The following is a 17,515-nucleotide window of genomic DNA, read 5'->3' as shown; positions in this document are numbered from 1 at the left end:
TATTTGAGAATTGTGTTCTTCCTATTCATTTATTTATGATATAATTTATATATTTTTCAATTACGATGATCTAAACTGCCTACAAAAATGACACAAAATTTTCAAATTAGTTATAAAATTTTAAAAATATAATATAGTATAATATTCAATAAATCACATGCACATAAAATGATAAATTTTAAAAATAAATAAACCGCGCGTAGCGCGGTTAGAATCTCTAGTAATAGTAATAAATAAAAACGTTATAATTTAATTCGTCGTAAAATATGATCCGGCAAAAATTATGTGTACTGATGCCGAAAATATGACTCAATTCCAGTGAGGACAAAATTCTCTATATTTGTTGATATAGTTAATGCAAAATTACTTTACCTAAATCTTTCTTCACTACAACATTTTCAATTTCAGTTCGTGTTAATATATATCACATGGTTATCTTAATCAAAAGTTTTACTAGGTTATTTTACGTTCGAATTCATATATTGTTTGCTCATCATATTATGGATAGTGATGTTCGTTTGGTTACCGCAGTTTTGGCGTCGGCATCAGCGTCAGCGTCAGCGTTAATGAAAATAGTTGTTGTTCGTTTTGTAGACGCCAACACCGACACTGTTTTAATCGCAGACGTAAATTTTTTCGACGATCAACGCGAGGACGTAGCGTTTAGATGTAGACACAGACACAGTACCGACATAAATGAAACGTATAAAAATTTATTTAAAAAAATTGACATCAACGTAGTCGTTGGTAGCTGCGTCGACCAAACAAACAGCACTGATGTTAGTCTATTATTACGATTTCTTACTCTTATTCCCAATCATATCAGTTATTATTACAGCAGAAAAAAGAGGAAAATGACAAAAGTTTTCACGTTCAATTATTATCTTTTTTTTGACTGATTCAATTATTAATGTTTCTCTAAATTTGAACATTGCCTGAACGACACATACTATAACCTCCATCCACCGCCAAATTCTGACCACTGACATAAACCGACTCATCAGAAGCCAAAAACAGAGCCACTTGCGCCACGTGGCGAGCGTTAAGCACCACACCCTTGAGCACCCCCTTGGCCGCGAATTCTTCCTCCACCTGCCTCGCCGTTTCCTCGTCATGGCTAGTCAACGGCGTCGCGAGCGCGTACGGTGCCACACCGTTGACTCTAATCCCATACTTCCCCAGCTCCCCACACGCCGTTCTGATCAGCCCGAGCAGTCCATGTTTAGACGCCGTGTACCCGTGACGTCTCCCGCCACCAATCTCCGAAGACACGCTCGTCGTACACACGATAGACCCACGCGTGCCTTTCTCCACCATCGCACGTGCCGCGTGTTTGATAAACGCAGCCGCGCCGCGCACGTTAACCGCCATGATGCGGTCGAACCGGTCAAGATCCAAGTCGAGGATGCTTCCCCGCGGGTCCAAGACGCCGGCGTTGCTGAAAAGAACGTCGAGCTTTCCGTGCTTCTCGACGGTGAACTTGACGGCGTTCTCCACTTCTGTCTCCTCTGTTACGTCGCAACGGTAGAAACTGGCTCTCTCTTTCCCGATGGAAACGGCGACGTTTTGGCCTAGCTCCTCTTGTATATCGACTATGACCACTTTAGCTCCGTGGTCGGTGAATAGCCTAGCCGCCTCGGCTCCGATACCGCTGGCTCCGCCTGTTATAATTACGATCTTGCCATCCAGTCTTCTTTCCGTATATAGACACAGACTTAAGTAAATCACTCGATCATGCAAATATGCAAAATTAAATAGTGAGAGATGACGCACTTGCCTTAGTTCCGACATTGTTGAGGGATTCCAAAGGATGTGTATGCGGGGATTCCAAAGGGTAATATGTATTCGCCAATACGTTGCAGAGTTGAATTTCTCAGTTACTTCTATAAATGGGGGATTTACTAAAATAACTCAAACTTGTATTTGAATGCAAATATATACTTCAAATTCTATCAAATAGAAAATAACATAAAATCGTAGTAAAATTATAACTATTTTTTTATTACCAAACAAAAAATCCATATACACTTGTATGATTGATTATAGTCCTCAGAATTTTTTTTAATAATGAGGTCTAGTCGTCTAGAACAGCCTCAATGGAGGAGGATCTAAGCTAATATATAGTAACTATTAAAAAATAAAATAAAAATTGAAAAAGGAAAATAGAGACAAATGAACTGATTCTGGTTTTAGAACCTCAACAAAAAAATCTTAGAAACCTTTTGTCTATCTGTTGATTTCTAGTTAACACTATTATTTGAAGTGTAAAATTAATTATTAACTAGATTATATTTAATTTATTATTTTTAAATTCTGTTAAAAATCTATGTTTTCACATATTCAAAGATGGAACTGCTTTTATACCATAAGATATTTTTTAAAAATCTATTATCTTGAGCAGATTTCTCGAAAATGTATTAATGTATTCAATTCTAAAATTAATAAATAGTATAAAAATATTTTGATGCATTATAAATTAAAACATGTCAATATAAATATAATTCTACCTCGGATTTATATTGTTTCTCATGTATTTCATAAGACAGGAAATGGTGTTAGAAAGGCTGAAAAAATCGTTTTAAACCTTTGCTCATAAATCTTCCATATCTTTTGGAGAAAAGCTAGGAAGAAGCAACATTGTATAAAAATACAAAAAGAAAAAATTAGAGATAATGCCATGTAGGAAAAGCCTAAATATTTCATTGGATGTAAGATTGCAAGTGTTGATAAGACACACACACACACAAAACACACTCAATATTTACACATCCCCTTTCTTCCTCCCAAAACTTATACACAAAAAAGTTATAACATTTTCTGCATTAAAGCAGGGAAGAACTCAACAGCTACTGCTTAAGTCTATCTAATACTATTTCCATCATATCACAGAGCTGAATCTTCATGTCTTCTTCAGTAGATAACGCCAGATTCCATCTGCTTTTGTAAACCTATGATTGGAACAAAGTTTCCTCTCCTAAGCTAAAAGACTGATTCCAACGCCACTGTCTTGTCTGATGATGAGCTACTAAATGGAAAGTTCTCTAACTCTACGTCAAAGAATGGTAGGAGCCGGAACATGTAGTTTCTGGGTTCCCAGGACTGCCAAAGGCACAACTCAAGGAGGTCGAGCGAGTAGAGAACATGAACCTTTTTTTGTGTTCGGACATTGTGTATCAGTTCTCACTGCACACACCTTTCTTAAGTTTCTCGTTCTCTGCTTCTTTCTGCACTCTTCTCTTTTCAAACTCGACTTGCTTGCAGTTTTCCTCGTGCGACCGTACAAATATTCTAACAAAGTTTTGCAGGGTGGATACAACTGCAGATTACAAGGAATTTGTTTCTCATAGGTCAAGCCAGAGACACAACTCGAGAGATAAGAGGAAAAGAAACTGAATAGGTTGTTGAGTAATGTTACCTTGTTCAAATGGGACACGAGCTGGATCCTCTCCGAAATATAACGCCAAAGCATCGGCACTTCCACCCTAAGAAAATACAACGGATTAATAGCGCCTAAGCTTCTTGAAATGTTGAAATCAAAGTGATGCAGAAAAGCAATAAAAATAAGGGAATTCTAACCACAGTTGAATAAAGAGAAGCCAAGGACCTAACTTCTCCTTCGGCAAAACTAAGAAACTCTTTCAAGTTCTGCATAAAACAAGTTACAAGAAGGCTAAGCAGATGATAAAAACAATAGCAATCACTAGTTAAAACAAGTATCAGTGATTTAGCGTACCATACGAAAGTGTTTTGATACTGGACCATCAGTTTCAGATGTAGTGAATTCTAGTACAACTTTCTCCAACCCTTTCCTAATCGCTTGCATCTCCTCTGCTAGATATTTTAGTTGAATCTGCCATCAAATAATACTGTCAGAGGATTGAACGAGTTTCTTTTTATATAAATAAAAGCAAAACTACCTTTGTTGCAGCCTCCAAGCTCACCAGGTCTTTTGGAAAATCAAGTAACTCAGGAAGTTTTTCGGCGAGCACCTGTAAAGAGGAATGCATGTTAAGAGCAAAGGGACTTTTACATTAAAACAAGGGAGAGAAAGAGCGGGAAACTATTGAAAAATCTCCTATACCTTACAGAGATAGTGCATCAGAGTCATCTTACTGTTGCGGGATCTAGTGTCAGTGAGTTTCAGAAGACTATCCAAGCGAAATCCGATAGCCGAGCCTGTCAAAAAGAGAAGAAATATATATATAAAAGATACCAATAACTCTTTGAAAATAAGGCAGAGAAAAGGCAGTAGATTATATTCTCACCCCTTGCAGTCCCGTGGTTCAAGGCATTGCCCAAGGAAAGTATAGTTTGCATGATTCTTTTTAGTTTAGCCGAGCCTCTAACCTGGAAAGAGTAAACATACAACAGAGTCAAGAGTGGAACATGAATCTGGTGTGGTTCACGAAAAAAATTAAATCAACTTGCCTCGTTGGCTGCTTGATGTATGATATTCAAACCTCTTCTAAGATCAGTAACCTGAAGGGAAAATAAAGATCCAAGATTTTAGAAACCTAAAGCATTACACAGATACAAAACTCCAGTTGATGCTCGTACCTGGGAATGGAACTGGATCTTGTACGAGAAAACCCTTAGCTTGGTCTCCACTCGAGGAACTTTCAGCAATTCTAAAAAGAACTATCACAAGAAAAGTCAGAAAAATTGCTGTCAGTACGGAACTGAGAGAAGAACTTGAATTCATCTATAAATGTGGATTGTTCATTTATAAATGTGGATTCAGCAGACCAACCTGCTCACACCGTCCCAAATTTTCCTTATTTCCAGTGTAGCCCTGCGGAAAGCAAGAAAAGCAGACAGGAGATGTAGCATCAGTGTATTCACAAAAGAAGCTGTCACTTGATGATAATAACTTAATACTATCAAGAAGCAGAAAACAAATATATATACCTTGAGCAATTCTGCTTCTTCTTTTGTTGGACAAAACTTGATTAAATTGTCAACTTGATCAACATCTATCACCGACTCATCCAATGCAAGAACAGAACTCTGTGACCCAAAAAGATCATTCAGGTAAAAGATAATACGATTTAAAACAGCTTTTGGTCAACAAGATGAGCAATGTCTTTTGCTAGAAAAATTTGTACTTACCATTAAATCAGGCAAAGGTATTTTAACTTTAGAGAGCATGATCTCACAGTTGTATGCTCGTCTGAGCTCAATCTGCAAAACTAATAGACCACGTTAGTTGGAAAAAAATAGAGTGACTGTAAGCTATATTCTAACAGATCTTGGAAAACTAGTAGTGTCAGAAGAGCAGAATGTTCATTGCAACAATTACCAGCTGGACTTTCTGAACTTTAGGCCGGCCACGTCGACCTGACTTCCCACCTTTCGTTTCATTGTCAGAACTAGGAATCGCTGCTGAGAAGAGTTTCTCAAGCTCAGAGATGTCGAACTCTGGAGCACTAGAATTGGAAAGACACAGTTAGAAGATGCCGAAGCTAATATAAGAAACCAAATCAAATACTTGTAAACTAAATATTCATACGTAGCAGCTTCATCAGGTGTCTGCTGCGCCTCAGCCCATAAACTTCCTTGCAATGCCCTAGTAAGCTTCAACCAATGATACGGTTTCAAGTTGGCCTTTCTCGTTTGACCCTGACCTTTAAGACTCGTCTGTAACATCCCCCGCCCCTTTAAACCCAATGGTGGTCCAGGGACTGGAGGAACGTTTCCATTGCAACCACCGTTTTGAGAACGAGACAGAGCTGAAGGGGCTGGTGGAGGAGGAACGGGAGGGGCTGCAGCTCCGGAAAGAGGTTTAGAACGCAAAGGTGGTGGTGGAGGAGGTGGAGCGTTAGATGTGGTTACCACTTTCTTTGGAGGTGGTAACGGTGGTGGCGAAGGAAAAAATGGCTGTGCAGAACGTTGAGGTGGAGGCGGAGGCGGAGGTGGTGGAGGTGGCCCTTGTGTTGCTGTGGAACGCAGAGAGGAGGAGGATGCAGGAGGTGGTGGGGGTGGAGGAGGAGGAGGAGGAGACAAAATCTTAAGTGGCTTCAACAGTGGCAACGTTGGTGGCTTCACAACTGCTTCTGCTGGGGGAGAGCCATTTGAAGGAGAAGCTTTAAGTATCAGTGGATGCAAAGCTGGTTGAAACGTGATGGAAGGTGATGATGAAGAAGTAGCCTCTTCACCTTTACCTGGACCATGATCGTGTAATATCGAAGTGATCCCAAGGCTAGACGGGGAGCTGTGAAACCTGGATACCGAAGCAGGCGATGACCCTTGTGTGGGGCTACGATTCAAAACTGGTGATGTCACCGAACTTTGAAGCAATCTCGGTGAGATTATCTTCGAGTGAGCTTGTCTTTGCACAGAAACACGAAGTCCCTGCGGTTCATCCACCTTCTTAATGAGTGAGTTCGGATCTGCATAAGATCTATGACAAGAATCTGAGTCTCTCTCTCTCCACACCGGAGAGAATGCATCAGGACTCACAGCAACGTTCTCCGATATCATCAGCTTGGTCTTCTCCCTAACCTTCTCAAGCGCCGATTCAAGTAAGCTACGTGAATCAGGGCTTCGAGGGGAACCTGAATCCAAGCTCTCTTGAAGGATGTTTGCCGCTGTTATTTGGTTAAAAACAGTGACAGCAACATCAGAGTTTGGATCCAACCATTCTCCATCACTAAAAATCTCCTGAACCTTAGCAAACGCTTCCATAGGTAAACCATCATTCTCCTCCATATCCGTTAAATCAACAGAGACGTGATTGTTACCAGCGCCCATCTCCGAAAATATAACCTGAACAAACACACAGAATGTTACCACTTGTATAGATACAAACCAAAAAAAAGAAGATAAAATAATCACCTCAGCTCTGAAACCTTTGGGAAACCGATCCGTTGTGTTCCACAGTACATCAATGTCATCACGGTTAAGTAGAAGAGCGTTCGATCTAAGAAACGCAGTATTGAACACAACACGAAACATCATCTCTTCCCTCTCATGATCACTATCCAAAGTAATGCACTCAAGCACCACATCACCGAGAATATGGCAATTAATGTCAATCTTCACCACCTCACAATCTGCCTGCAACGGTAGACAGTAAGTTTAAGTTACTAAATGATACTCGGGAGAGAGAGAGAGACTGAATGAACAAACAAACATACAAACCACCTGCTTATAATGCTTAACAGCTTTGCTTCTTTTAGGCATGGAGAAAAGCACTTTCGAAGTCCGGTCAGAAGCCATAAACGGATCTTGACCATATATTCTAAATATCGGCCGGCACCCACCCTCACCATCAAAGTCAGGAACCAGCTTAAGATTGATACAGTCCAACGTAACCGCCCGGTCTAGCGGCGGCCACTGCGAGTGGCCGCCAACGCTCCTACTCGAAACATACCGAAGAAACCTCAGCTGTGAAGGGAGAGGATTCAGCGGAGACATAAGCTGCAACAGCTCGCGAGGAGCATACTTATACATCATCTCAAGTGTTTTCTCTTCTCCACTAAACTGTTTGCGGTACAGCAAGAGGGAAGCGAGCATAAAGGCCAAAACAGGCCAGCCGCCGCGCTCACAGTGTGCGAGCAAGATGTTCTGTGGACTCAACAACAACCAATTCTCGCTTGATTTAAGAAAGTGGTGAACCGTTTCCATAGTAAGCAAAGGGCAGCCTTCGTAGTGACGAGGGTAGTCCATGATGGTGGTCATGTCGTGCTCGGAGAGCACACTCTCCATCAGGCTTGTGCTCTCTCCTCCGTCACGGAAGTTAAACACCATGAAGGACGCACCAGGGAACTGTTCTCTCAGCTGGCTCATTATGCGTCCCACGTAGACTCTGTACTCCTCTTCTTCCAGCATATCCGTGGTTAAGCAGCAATCAAAGACTGTGGGGAAAAAATATAAATACAACAAGGATCAGCAAAACTAACAGTTTGAACTAATTAAGAGCTAAAAGGTTCAAACTTTCTAAAAACCCAACACTTAAAAGGGCAGAGAGCGTACCGTAAACCCTCTCGGAGATCTCCACTAACCCTTCAGGAGGCTTTTTGTAGAAGAACTTTCTAAACAAAGCCATTGAGAGAGCTCTTCTTTTAAAAGGCTTTACCAGAGAATACAATCCCTAAGAAATAATGAGCGGCTTCACCAAATGCGAGCCCACATTGCAGTAAAGGGTGAAACAATAACCCCCAAATCACCAGAAAACAAAAGGGAGGACAATGTCAGGAGGAAGAAGAGGAGGAGAGATTATCTGGTTGCTGGGTCTTTAAGGAACAACACGGTGTGTGTGTTTGTGTGTGTTTCTTTGTAGTTTGGTGGCTTGTCTTGACATACACACTTTCAATCTCTTCTGTTTTTTTTTCGGAATTGGAAACTTAGCTTTCAATCAAAACAGATGTTGATAGCTTTGCACATGCGAAAGAAGAAAAGAGAGAGAGAGAGAGCTAGGTTATCATTTGGAGAGAGAAAACTAGGGTTTTGTTTTCCTGTAATTCGAGAGAGCAAGAAGATGATACAGCTATTGTCGAATTTGAGACAGAGATTGAGGATGTCCGATTTAACAAGAAAAAAAAAAAGATAAGAGAGGAGGACGGACCCAAAGGATCTGTTTAGCTTTTCGAAGGACTATGATACATGTCTTCAATATTCTTTTTTTTCTTTTTTGCTTTATTTACTTTCCTAAACATGGAAATATAATAATTAATTTTTCTTCGTGTTTTGGCAAATCAACTTATTTAAAAATACAGATAATCTTTGAATAAGTACACATTAGATACCATTGTTTTTTTTTAAGTAATAAAGAATAATATAGCATCCTTTATTGTATACACTTTAAGATCTAAGAAAAGGCCGTGCTTACACTAACTAACTAACTAACCTATTAACATCCGGAGTATATATATGCCTTAATTGTTCGAGAGCGTTTTATGGATGTTTACGTGGAATGGTCTTTAGACTCAGTTAATCCGGAGAACTGGTTGAGCATTGAAGAGAGATGAGACCATATGAAACAAGTAAACACGAGGTTCATGATAACGGAAGGAGCTTTGCTGAAACACCCATTCTATAATTACTTAAAACATGTTAATATAGGACCATTTAAATACAGGTAACACTGAGAAATATTCTAATATGGATTCAGCGTATACAGGAAATATGCACGAGTTCGATGGTGAATTATTCGAAATACGTTTATTGGGAGATTGAATGTTGATTACAAGAGAAAATAATAAAAACTCGTAAAAAGTTATGAACTCGACAAAATAGTGAAACTATGTAAATTCTAATTCTTGCGCCGATTTTTGAGATTATCAAATATATATTCTCTTCGAGCTTAGGTATTTCCTATTTATGTCAACTTCTTTTCTTTTTCCTCCAAGTTATCTCATATGATCGTTTTTCTATCAGGTGAACTGAGTTCAGTTTACTTGACATACCTTGTCGAGGGATATAATTAATTTCCAAAAATAAGCTCCTCCCCCGGTTTATTGTGAGAAACAAAGTATATCTCAATGAATTACCAAGAATGGATACTAAGAGTAAAAATCTTGGATCTTATCTTTCAAACATTGACGGTGGTTGCCATCTCGGCTTTTCCAAAGGTCCTTATTGGTTTACTGCAAACTATTTATCAGAATTTTTGGTTATTGTTGGTTTTAGCATACCAATTTTTTATCCACTAAACAAGACCTCCAATTTGCTCTGAAAAGTGGAATTATCGTCCATAGAAACTTTGAGACTCCTCGTCTGCTTGTCTTTCGTGCCATTTTCTTGTAAATAGTGAACCTTTTACAACTTAACAAAATTTGGAGGACACACATTGCATGAGTTCGTTTACTTTTTGGACTCGTTTTGGTAATTCATCAAGATCAACAATTTCTCTACCCAATAAACTGAGTGGCTTATTGTTGGTGATGGACTATGTCCCTCGACAATGCTCAACAATATGTAACCAAACTCGGCTCAATTAAGAGAAAATACGGATGAGGAAAGCCAAGTCGGATTAGGAAAAAAAATAATTCGGTAAGTTTAATTATAAATAGAGAGGAACTCACACAAAAGATGAGATATTCACAATAACACATAATTTGGCACAAGAATTGGATTTTCATAGATTTACTTTATTCTTGCCGAATTCATAGTTCTCTTACAACTTCATCATATTTTCCTGTGTTGTTAACATTTGATCTCTCAAAAAAACGTTTTTCAAATATCCCACCATTACATTCGTGTTTTCATCGAACACACCGAATTGAGATTCAACACCCCACGCCCCCTACAGCCTTCTAATCATAAGAGATGTAAATGGTTTTGGGATCATGCCACTAACAAATATGAAGTCCATCAAATAGTTGTGTCTTATGAATCATTGATAGACCTGAAGCAAAGAAAATGCAATTCAAATATATCACTAGAAGAAAATTCATAAAAATATGAATTTGTTTGTTTCAACAAAAACAAAAAGATTTATTTGTCATAATTATGATAATTGTGGGATCAATCATGATTTCAAATATTCAAGATCAAGATCTTAAAGGTTGAAATCCCTATTTTTAATGATTTATTATAAAAAAAATGTGTGAGAAAGATGTGGAAACAGATTAAAACACAAAAAAAGTAAATGACAAAGAGATTTAATGTGATTCACCGTAAAAAAAAAAATTAATGTGATTCACCAAATTGGTTTTATCTACGACAAAGAATTTTTTTATTAATCAGAAATTGAAAATATAATTTATATTACATTATGACTATACACACACAAAATATATAAGAGTATCTAGAATCGAAAACCATAACACTAAAGATATATATCTAACAACATCTCCAACTAACTAATGCTACCATGTCTTCTTACCAAGTTCAAGACATCTCAACAATTTTTTTTACTATTATATCACTAAGCAGAGCTCATGTAATCTTTGGTGTTTTTTGGGAAAATGAGCATTTTATTCCCTAACTATTTGAAATCAGCACATTTAATATCCAAGTATTGTTTGCGCAAAATTATTTCCGAACTAATTGTTGATTGCGCAAAATTGGACATAAAATAGTCAACTGTTAAAGTATAAACGAAAAATTAACGGCTTCGGTCCCATTTTTAACGGTTGACTATTTCAAACCCAATTCTGCAAAGTCAACAATTAGTTTGAGAATAATTTTGTGCAAATAATATTAAGTATCAAATGTATCGATTTCAAATAGTTAGAGAACAAAAAACTATATTTTTATTATGAGTTTCTAAATTAAAATATCAATCAATTTCTTAAAAATCAAGTTAAAATGATTTGTGTAATATATAAATATTGCAACACATTTAGTATTACCAGTGTTAGATATAACATTCTTGTAATTTATGATCATCGATATATCGTTTTGGATCATTGTTTTAGATAAATGTATATTGTACATAAGCTATATATCAATGCAAACTTTATTTGACGGTTTTAACTCTAGATTACGTAACTAAATATTACAAATATGTATCCAAAAATGAATATTACAAGGATATACTGGGTTCATCCAATTTGATAAATTTTATTAACTCGAACTTTAAAATATATATATATATATATATATTTTTTTTTTGATTGAAACTTATATAAATCAGTATAAAAATATATATCGATGATCTTACAAACTTATTAAAAAAAATAGTTTTTTTATAACAATCTCTATATAGTAGTTTATTATGATCAGTATATATATTTTATAATGTGTATAAGCTTTTACAAATAAAAATATAGTAACATCTAGATCATATATAATAAAAGCTTATACACATTGAAAAATTGTATGCAGGATAAATACAAATTTATATTCATCTTGATAAATTTTCTTAACTCAAATTTTAAGTAATTGATTGATATTTTGATTTAGAAACTCATAATAAAAAAATATAATTTTTTTATTCCCCAACTATTTGAAATCGACAGTTTTAATATCCAAGTACTGCTTGCGCAAATTATTCCCAAACTAATCGTTAAATGTGCAAAATTGGGTTTGAAACAGTGAACTGTACTTTAATGGTTGACTATTTCATGTCTAATTTTATGCAGTCAACGATTAATTCGGAAATAATTTTACGCAAGCAATACTTGGGTATTAAATGTGCTGATTTTAAATAGTTCAGAAATAAAATGCATATTTTCCCGTGTTTTTTTATATACAAAAATATGTGTCAAGTGTCCCTAAAACACAACCAACCAAAGGGAAATAATGCATTTGTTGATTTTTTTTTGTCAACCGCATTTGTTAATTTTTTAACTAGAATTGTACGATCTTCTCATAGAAAAAAATTGTTTTGTTGGTTATTATATTTCGGTTTACTTTCTCGAACCATTTTTTGTTTAAGTAATAGAATGATTTTTTTTTGTTGTTAAAGAAACACACACACAAAGCTAACCAACAAATAAAAAGAATCAATAAATGTTTATCTTCTATATCAGAAGAGATGTCAATGTATTTTAGGATCATGCCAGAAGTATGGATACGCATCATCCACACCAATAAATCATTCGGCTTATTATTTTTTGTATATTATTTTTTGTATACTTTGTAACTACGTTTATTTCTCCTGAAAATTACTATTTATTTTGTCAAAAATAAAAATAAAAAAGCGAAAAACGAGAAACCTTCATAACTTGGCTGACACAAATATGTCAGTAAAATTATTTGCATTTTAAAAATATTTCTTTAACGTTACAAGACGGTAGCTTCCCAACGGCTATAGTAACATTTTTACACTTTCCCTTTAATTAAAGAAAAAAAACTAACGGCTAGTTTTCGAATTTCACCACTATAAATCATCATAAGAGCCTCTTTCAGCATCAACAAACATCTCCACCACATTCATAACAGTAAATCGACGACTAATTTTCCTTTTTTTTTTATCTTTTCCACTAGTAACTATTTTCAAATACTCTGTTCGGTTCTGCATAAATGGCTTCTTTTTCATCCCTTGTGGCTATCATCCTCTCCTTCATCTTCTTATGCTCTCTCGCCGCTGCAAATGAAGTCACCGTCGGTGGAAAATCCGGCGACTGGAAAATCCCTCCTTCCTCTTCTTACTCGTTCACGGAATGGGCTCAAAAAGCTCGCTTCAAAGTCGGCGACTTTATCGGTACCCACCATTTTAATACTTATTTACTCTGTTTTCTTATAGGTGCTCTGTTTTCTACTACATGCTCTGTTTCTAACTCGATTATTTAAATAAATATTTTCCTTTCAGTTTTCCGGTATGAAGCTGGTAAAGACTCTGTTTTGCAAGTAACACAAGAAGCATACAAGAGCTGTAACACCACGAACCCTTTAGCTAACTACACTGATGGAGAGACCAAGGTGAAATTGGACAGGTCCGGTCCATTTTACTTCATTAGTGGAGTCGATGGTCACTGTGAGAAAGGTCAGAAGCTGAGCCTCGTCGTGGTTAGTCCGCGTCACGAAGCTATTTCTCCGGCTCCTTCTCCGGTTGAGTTCGAAGATGGTCCATCCGTGGCTCCAGCTCCGACTAGTGGCTCAGCTAGGCTTGGTGGTGGGTTTGCTGCCGTGTTAGGTCTTGTTCTTGGTCTATGGGCTTGGTTCTAATTTGGGACCATGTGGGTTTTGTGCTTTATGGACGAGCTTTTTGTTTCAGAAAAGCTCTTTTAGTCTCTTTTTATGATTACATCTTGTTAGCTTAGAGATCTTTGTTGGTCTCGGTTCCTCGCTACTATTTTATATTAAATTAAATTTATTGTTTATGAAGATTGATTAGTGTTTCAAAAACAAAGTTGATCAAGATTGATAGAAAATGATTTAAAAATATTAATTGCTACTCTAAACATTGTGTCAAATGCAAGAAGCCACCCAAAACTTCTCTTGCAAAACCAACTCTTACAAAAAGTTAATTGTAACCATATACAAGTAGGGGCGGATGTAGAGAAATATTTTGTTGGGGGCATAGCTTAAATTACTTATAGAACTAGGGGGTAAATTTGCTATAAACACAGGGGCATAACTAAAATTACTCTATGTTTTACACAGGATTTTGAAAAAGCACTGGGGGGCAGTTGCCCCCCTCTTACAACAACATTTCTTTTAATATTTCTACCCTCTCACTAAACAAATAAAAGTATAATTTATTATTCTTTCTATTTTTATTATTTAACATTTTGAAATATTGTTTAAAATTAGATAACAGTTTTATTTATAAGAAACAATACTCTTTGTACCAAATAGGCAAATATATGATGTTTTAGGCCAATAAACACAACTATGAAAATTGAAAAGTTTATCTTTATATAAAATATCATTAAAATATAACTTATATATATATATATATTCAACCAATTGCAAAATAGAGTATTTTTGACTAGATAGTTTTATTAAAATTAAAAGTAACTAGAAATATGAAAATATCTTGAAAAAAGAAAATATCTTGAATAAAAAAAATATTCTAACTATTGTTGGAGATAAAAAATCTCATATTGAAAAGATAAATGAGACATAAGTAATATATAACGTATTTAAGCCACTTTACTTACGATCAATTGATTTTAATTTAGATGTCCAGAAAAAATTATTATGGTATCAGAGCGAACTGACACCCTAATCCATTAGTCCCGTTCGAAAAGTGGTATCTTACAAATCAATAGCCCAAAGAAAACTCAACTTTTTCAAATAGCTAGAAAAAAAAAATTATCTCAAAGTGATATGATGGAGATGGATTATGAAGAAAGGTGTTGGAGATTACATTGGAAAGATATCGATTGGGTCTTCATTGCCAATTGATTTTAAATTGTATGACCAAAAAACTTAAAAGGAACGAGTACAACCATATCACAGCTACATCCTGTAAATCTCATTAATGGTTTGTGTACATCAGAATATGAAAATATCTACTGACATTTTCTCATAAACCACAAGAAAACTATACAGAGTCGTTTTTATTACAGGAACCGCTGGAACCAGAGTCTGAGTAAAGAGAAGCTCTGAAAACTGAGGAAATAAAATCTGAAATCTCAATAAACACCAGCATCTGCTTTCTATAAGCCACTCAAAACCAAAGTTAATGATATAACCGTTTCAAATCTCCCCCTGGCTCTTTTTAAAGACCATCTAGCTTGATGAGCTCGGCTCGTCCTGGCTCGGTTCTGGTTTGGTTTCTTCTTCTGGTTCAGGCTCAGATGGGTTATTATTAGATTTCTTGAACTGAACCAAGATGATGGTCATATTATCACAGCCTTCACCACTCGCAGTGTCTGGAGCCAAACATCTATCAACAACTTTTTCACATACGGTTGAAAGTTTTGTTTCCTGAAAAGTTACTGCCAACGTCACAGACTAATACAGTAAAAAAAAGAAGAAGGCAACAGATAGACTTACAGATTTTAACTGTTCATGGATAAAATCCACCAGTTGCTGGCTTGACATACAGTCCCTAAAGAAGATAGGATCAAAATCAAAAATTCATCATCAAGAAACTAACTCATATATGTACAAAATGAAACATTTGGGTTTTTTTTTTGTTACCAGATTCCATCACATGCAACAACAAGAAAATCATCATCATCACATAGGTCAAGCTGATGAGATAAAAACAATAACAAATCAAGCTTAAAGAAACCAAAATCAAGCGAAAAAATCCAAAAAAGTCAGTTAAGATTCTTACAGTGTTTATATCTGGATCAGCAGTAACCATTTGCTTCTCAGATGGTAAGAACTTATTCTGTTTGAACTCCATGTCACCTGTAAAAGAAGCAGAAACAATGCTTCAAATCAAGATTACATGCTGGAAAGTGTTGGGAGATAAGAAGAAAAGCTTACCAATGGCTCTAGTCAGATTCAAGCTTCCATTAATACGCCCAGCATGAATAAACCCACCAGCTTTCAGTATCCTCTCTTTCTCAACTTCAAGATCAGGTTTGTGATCTTTAGAAAGATTGTAAGCCTGGCCTTTCCTTGAGATCACACAACGTGAGTCACCAGCATTTGCAACAAACAGCTTCTTATCTTTGATCAGAGCTACACATGCTGTACACCCGGAAGTAGGTCCGGAGAAATCAGAATGAGGACCCTGTATACGAAAACAAAAGGAGCACCGTTCTTTAAGGTCCCAATTCAAACAAGGAAACGACTAAAGCTATATTATTACATCCTCAAGAGGCCAATTATCAGGCTGGTTATTGGCGTCACCGCTTCTTGGTGACCATATGAATCCTTCAATCATGCCGCTAAACTTATTCATCTTGTCACCGAGTACAGCTAGCTCTCGCCATCCTCTCTGTCCTTGCATCATGTCATCCATTCTAAAAAAATATACACAATGAAACACTTTTAAGTAGAAACCCTTTTTTTATTGTTCTGTAAAAAGTGTTTTAAACATTACAAGAACAAACAATACCTAAAGAATGCTCTCTGAAGAGATGTTTCAATGTCTCCAGCTCCATATGCTTCATTACTGAGAACCTGTTGGTGTAGATACTTGGCACAGAACTTTGCCACAACTTTACCTACACCACTTAGTAAAATTACTAATGAGTTCCATATCAATAAGAAAAAAATTACCAAAAGTATATACACAGAACAATTCTAGTTCATTACCTCCATGGCCATCATACACACCGAAGAAGGATGTCTTATCATCTAGCTCAAGAATTGCAGCATGCTAGCAAAATAAAAAGATTTACAATCAAGAGAGGGGATCAGTGAGGGAAATAAAAACCAAAAACTCTTAGGTTGCATATGATCAAGTTTGACTCACCGCATCTTCCATGGTGGCACGCCAACCTTGCATAGAGGATAAACCATATCTGAGTTTATCATTCTCACCTTCTTCTGATAACTTATCAGTTTTGGGAGAGCTTAGGTATGTCCCCATCTCTTTCTGCCAAGAAATAAAAGATTGAACCAATCAGAATATTACAAGAAGCTAGCTTTGAACCTATGAGAATCCTACACAATCCAGTTTCTACCTCTTATAGATTCACAGTTGACCAAATCAACTAAGAGCTACTCAGGACAGAGACCAAGACAAAAAAAGGTTCTGAATTGATTCTCGAACAACTAAGAACTACTCGTGATAAAGACATCGTTCCGACCAAAAGAAAAAGACCCAGATGCAGATATATTTGACTATTCGAACAGAGAATAGATTCAGACAAGAAAGGTCGCAACTTACATCTCAAGGTAGAAGAAAAAAAGGAAAGCCCTTTTGAGATCCTTGAGGACGGAGCTCTGAAGTTGGGAGAAGAAACTAGATGGGTGGCGAGAGAAAGGGGAAAAGGACCAACCCACTTGAGATCAGATGTACAATGAGAAAAGGTTTTTTTTACAACTTTGTCACCCTTTTTTTCTTGTTCATTAACTAAAACTCGAGATGTGTAAATCTTTACAGCTGTTAAAGCTTATCTTCTTCTTCATCATCACAGCTTCCAGAATGTATAATATAGGAAACATCAAAAACAGAGAAGATTTATTTAACTAATTGTGGATTTGCTTGATGTGGTATTTGTCAGTCAATCTTACCTTTTTCATATGAACGGGATCTTTTATGACCAACATA

The 17,515-nt window shown here is 36.4% G+C and overlaps 4 protein-coding genes across 5 annotated transcripts; 1 reads left to right on the top strand and 3 right to left on the bottom strand.

Moving 5' to 3' along the window:
* Positions 1–780: 780 nt before the first annotated feature.
* On the bottom strand, positions 781–2,449 carry LOC103842219 (short-chain dehydrogenase reductase 3c). Its single transcript, XM_009118841.3, has 2 exons — positions 1,778–2,449; positions 781–1,690 (listed from the first exon to the last, which is right to left on the bottom strand). Exons 1-2 carry the CDS (start codon positions 1,789–1,791, stop codon positions 919–921), a joined length of 786 nt encoding a protein of 261 aa, XP_009117089.1. The 5' UTR covers positions 1,792–2,449; the 3' UTR covers positions 781–918.
* Positions 2,450–2,680: 231 nt separating this feature from the next.
* LOC103842217 (formin-like protein 18) lies at positions 2,681–12,553 on the bottom strand. 2 transcript variants are annotated; one of them, XM_009118840.3, is made up of 17 exons: positions 7,975–12,553; positions 7,144–7,856; positions 6,835–7,056; positions 5,510–6,765; positions 5,300–5,426; positions 5,110–5,181; positions 4,909–5,007; positions 4,751–4,792; positions 4,558–4,638; positions 4,429–4,479; positions 4,266–4,347; positions 4,082–4,176; positions 3,918–3,989; positions 3,734–3,850; positions 3,577–3,645; positions 3,416–3,482; positions 2,681–3,316 (listed from the first exon to the last, which is right to left on the bottom strand). In XM_009118840.3, the coding sequence occupies exons 1-17, from the start codon at positions 8,045–8,047 to the stop codon at positions 3,174–3,176; spliced, it is 3,381 nt and encodes a 1,126-aa protein (XP_009117088.1). In that variant the 5' UTR covers positions 8,048–12,553; the 3' UTR covers positions 2,681–3,173. The 2 variants fall into 2 exon arrangements, 1 of the variants encoding a protein (XP_009117088.1); XR_004451715.1 differs by lacking the exons at positions 2,681–3,316; positions 3,416–3,482; positions 3,577–3,645; ... (2 more) ...; positions 4,082–4,176; positions 4,266–4,347 and having other exon boundaries at positions 4,460–4,479; positions 5,110–5,189.
* A 238-nt stretch (positions 12,554–12,791) lies between these two features.
* Positions 12,792–13,750, top strand: LOC103842216 (early nodulin-like protein 1). The gene is made up of 2 exons (XM_009118839.3): positions 12,792–13,093; positions 13,202–13,750. The coding sequence occupies exons 1-2, from the start codon at positions 12,913–12,915 to the stop codon at positions 13,555–13,557; spliced, it is 537 nt and encodes a 178-aa protein (XP_009117087.1). The 5' UTR covers positions 12,792–12,912; the 3' UTR covers positions 13,558–13,750.
* Positions 13,751–14,766: 1,016 nt separating this feature from the next.
* On the bottom strand, positions 14,767–17,459 carry LOC103842215 (probable protein phosphatase 2C 21). The gene is made up of 10 exons (XM_009118838.3): positions 17,132–17,459; positions 16,715–16,837; positions 16,555–16,618; positions 16,355–16,463; positions 16,106–16,259; positions 15,778–16,027; positions 15,623–15,699; positions 15,484–15,536; positions 15,337–15,391; positions 14,767–15,267 (listed from the first exon to the last, which is right to left on the bottom strand). The coding sequence occupies exons 2-10, from the start codon at positions 16,829–16,831 to the stop codon at positions 15,070–15,072; spliced, it is 1,077 nt and encodes a 358-aa protein (XP_009117086.1). The 5' UTR covers positions 16,832–16,837; positions 17,132–17,459; the 3' UTR covers positions 14,767–15,069.
* Between the last annotated feature and the right edge of the window lie 56 nt (positions 17,460–17,515).

This window comes from Brassica rapa, chromosome A09, assembly GCF_000309985.2.
Source record: "Brassica rapa cultivar Chiifu-401-42 chromosome A09, CAAS_Brap_v3.01, whole genome shotgun sequence".
Lineage (NCBI taxonomy): Eukaryota > Viridiplantae > Streptophyta > Magnoliopsida > Brassicales > Brassicaceae > Brassica > Brassica rapa.
This window is presented reverse-complemented; position numbering and strand designations above follow the sequence as displayed.

Bases quoted from the DNA above. Each gene is read 5' to 3' on its own strand.
- LOC103842216 (XM_009118839.3), top strand. From the start codon at position 12,913: ATGGCTTCTTTTTCATCCCTTGTGGCTATCATCCTCTCCTTCATCTTC. The intron at 13,094-13,201 runs GTACCCACCATT...TTTTCCTTTCAG, and splicing joins CAAAGTCGGCGACTTTATCG to TTTTCCGGTATGAAGCTGGT.
- LOC103842215 (XM_009118838.3), bottom strand. From the start codon at position 16,831: ATGGGGACATACCTAAGCTCTCCCAAAACTGATAAGTTATCAGAAGAA. The intron at 16,619-16,714 runs GTGAGTCAAACT...TTATTTTGCTAG, and splicing joins GTGCCACCATGGAAGATGCG to CATGCTGCAATTCTTGAGCT. The intron at 16,028-16,105 runs GTAATAATATAG...TTTCGTATACAG, and splicing joins ATAATTGGCCTCTTGAGGAT to GGTCCTCATTCTGATTTCTC.
- LOC103842217 (XM_009118840.3), bottom strand. From the start codon at position 8,047: ATGGCTTTGTTTAGAAAGTTCTTCTACAAAAAGCCTCCTGAAGGGTTA. The intron at 7,857-7,974 runs GTACGCTCTCTG...TTTTCCCCACAG, and splicing joins GATCTCCGAGAGGGTTTACG to TCTTTGATTGCTGCTTAACC. The intron at 3,483-3,576 runs GTTAGAATTCCC...GTATTTTCTTAG, and splicing joins CTTCTCTTTATTCAACTGTG to GGTGGAAGTGCCGATGCTTT.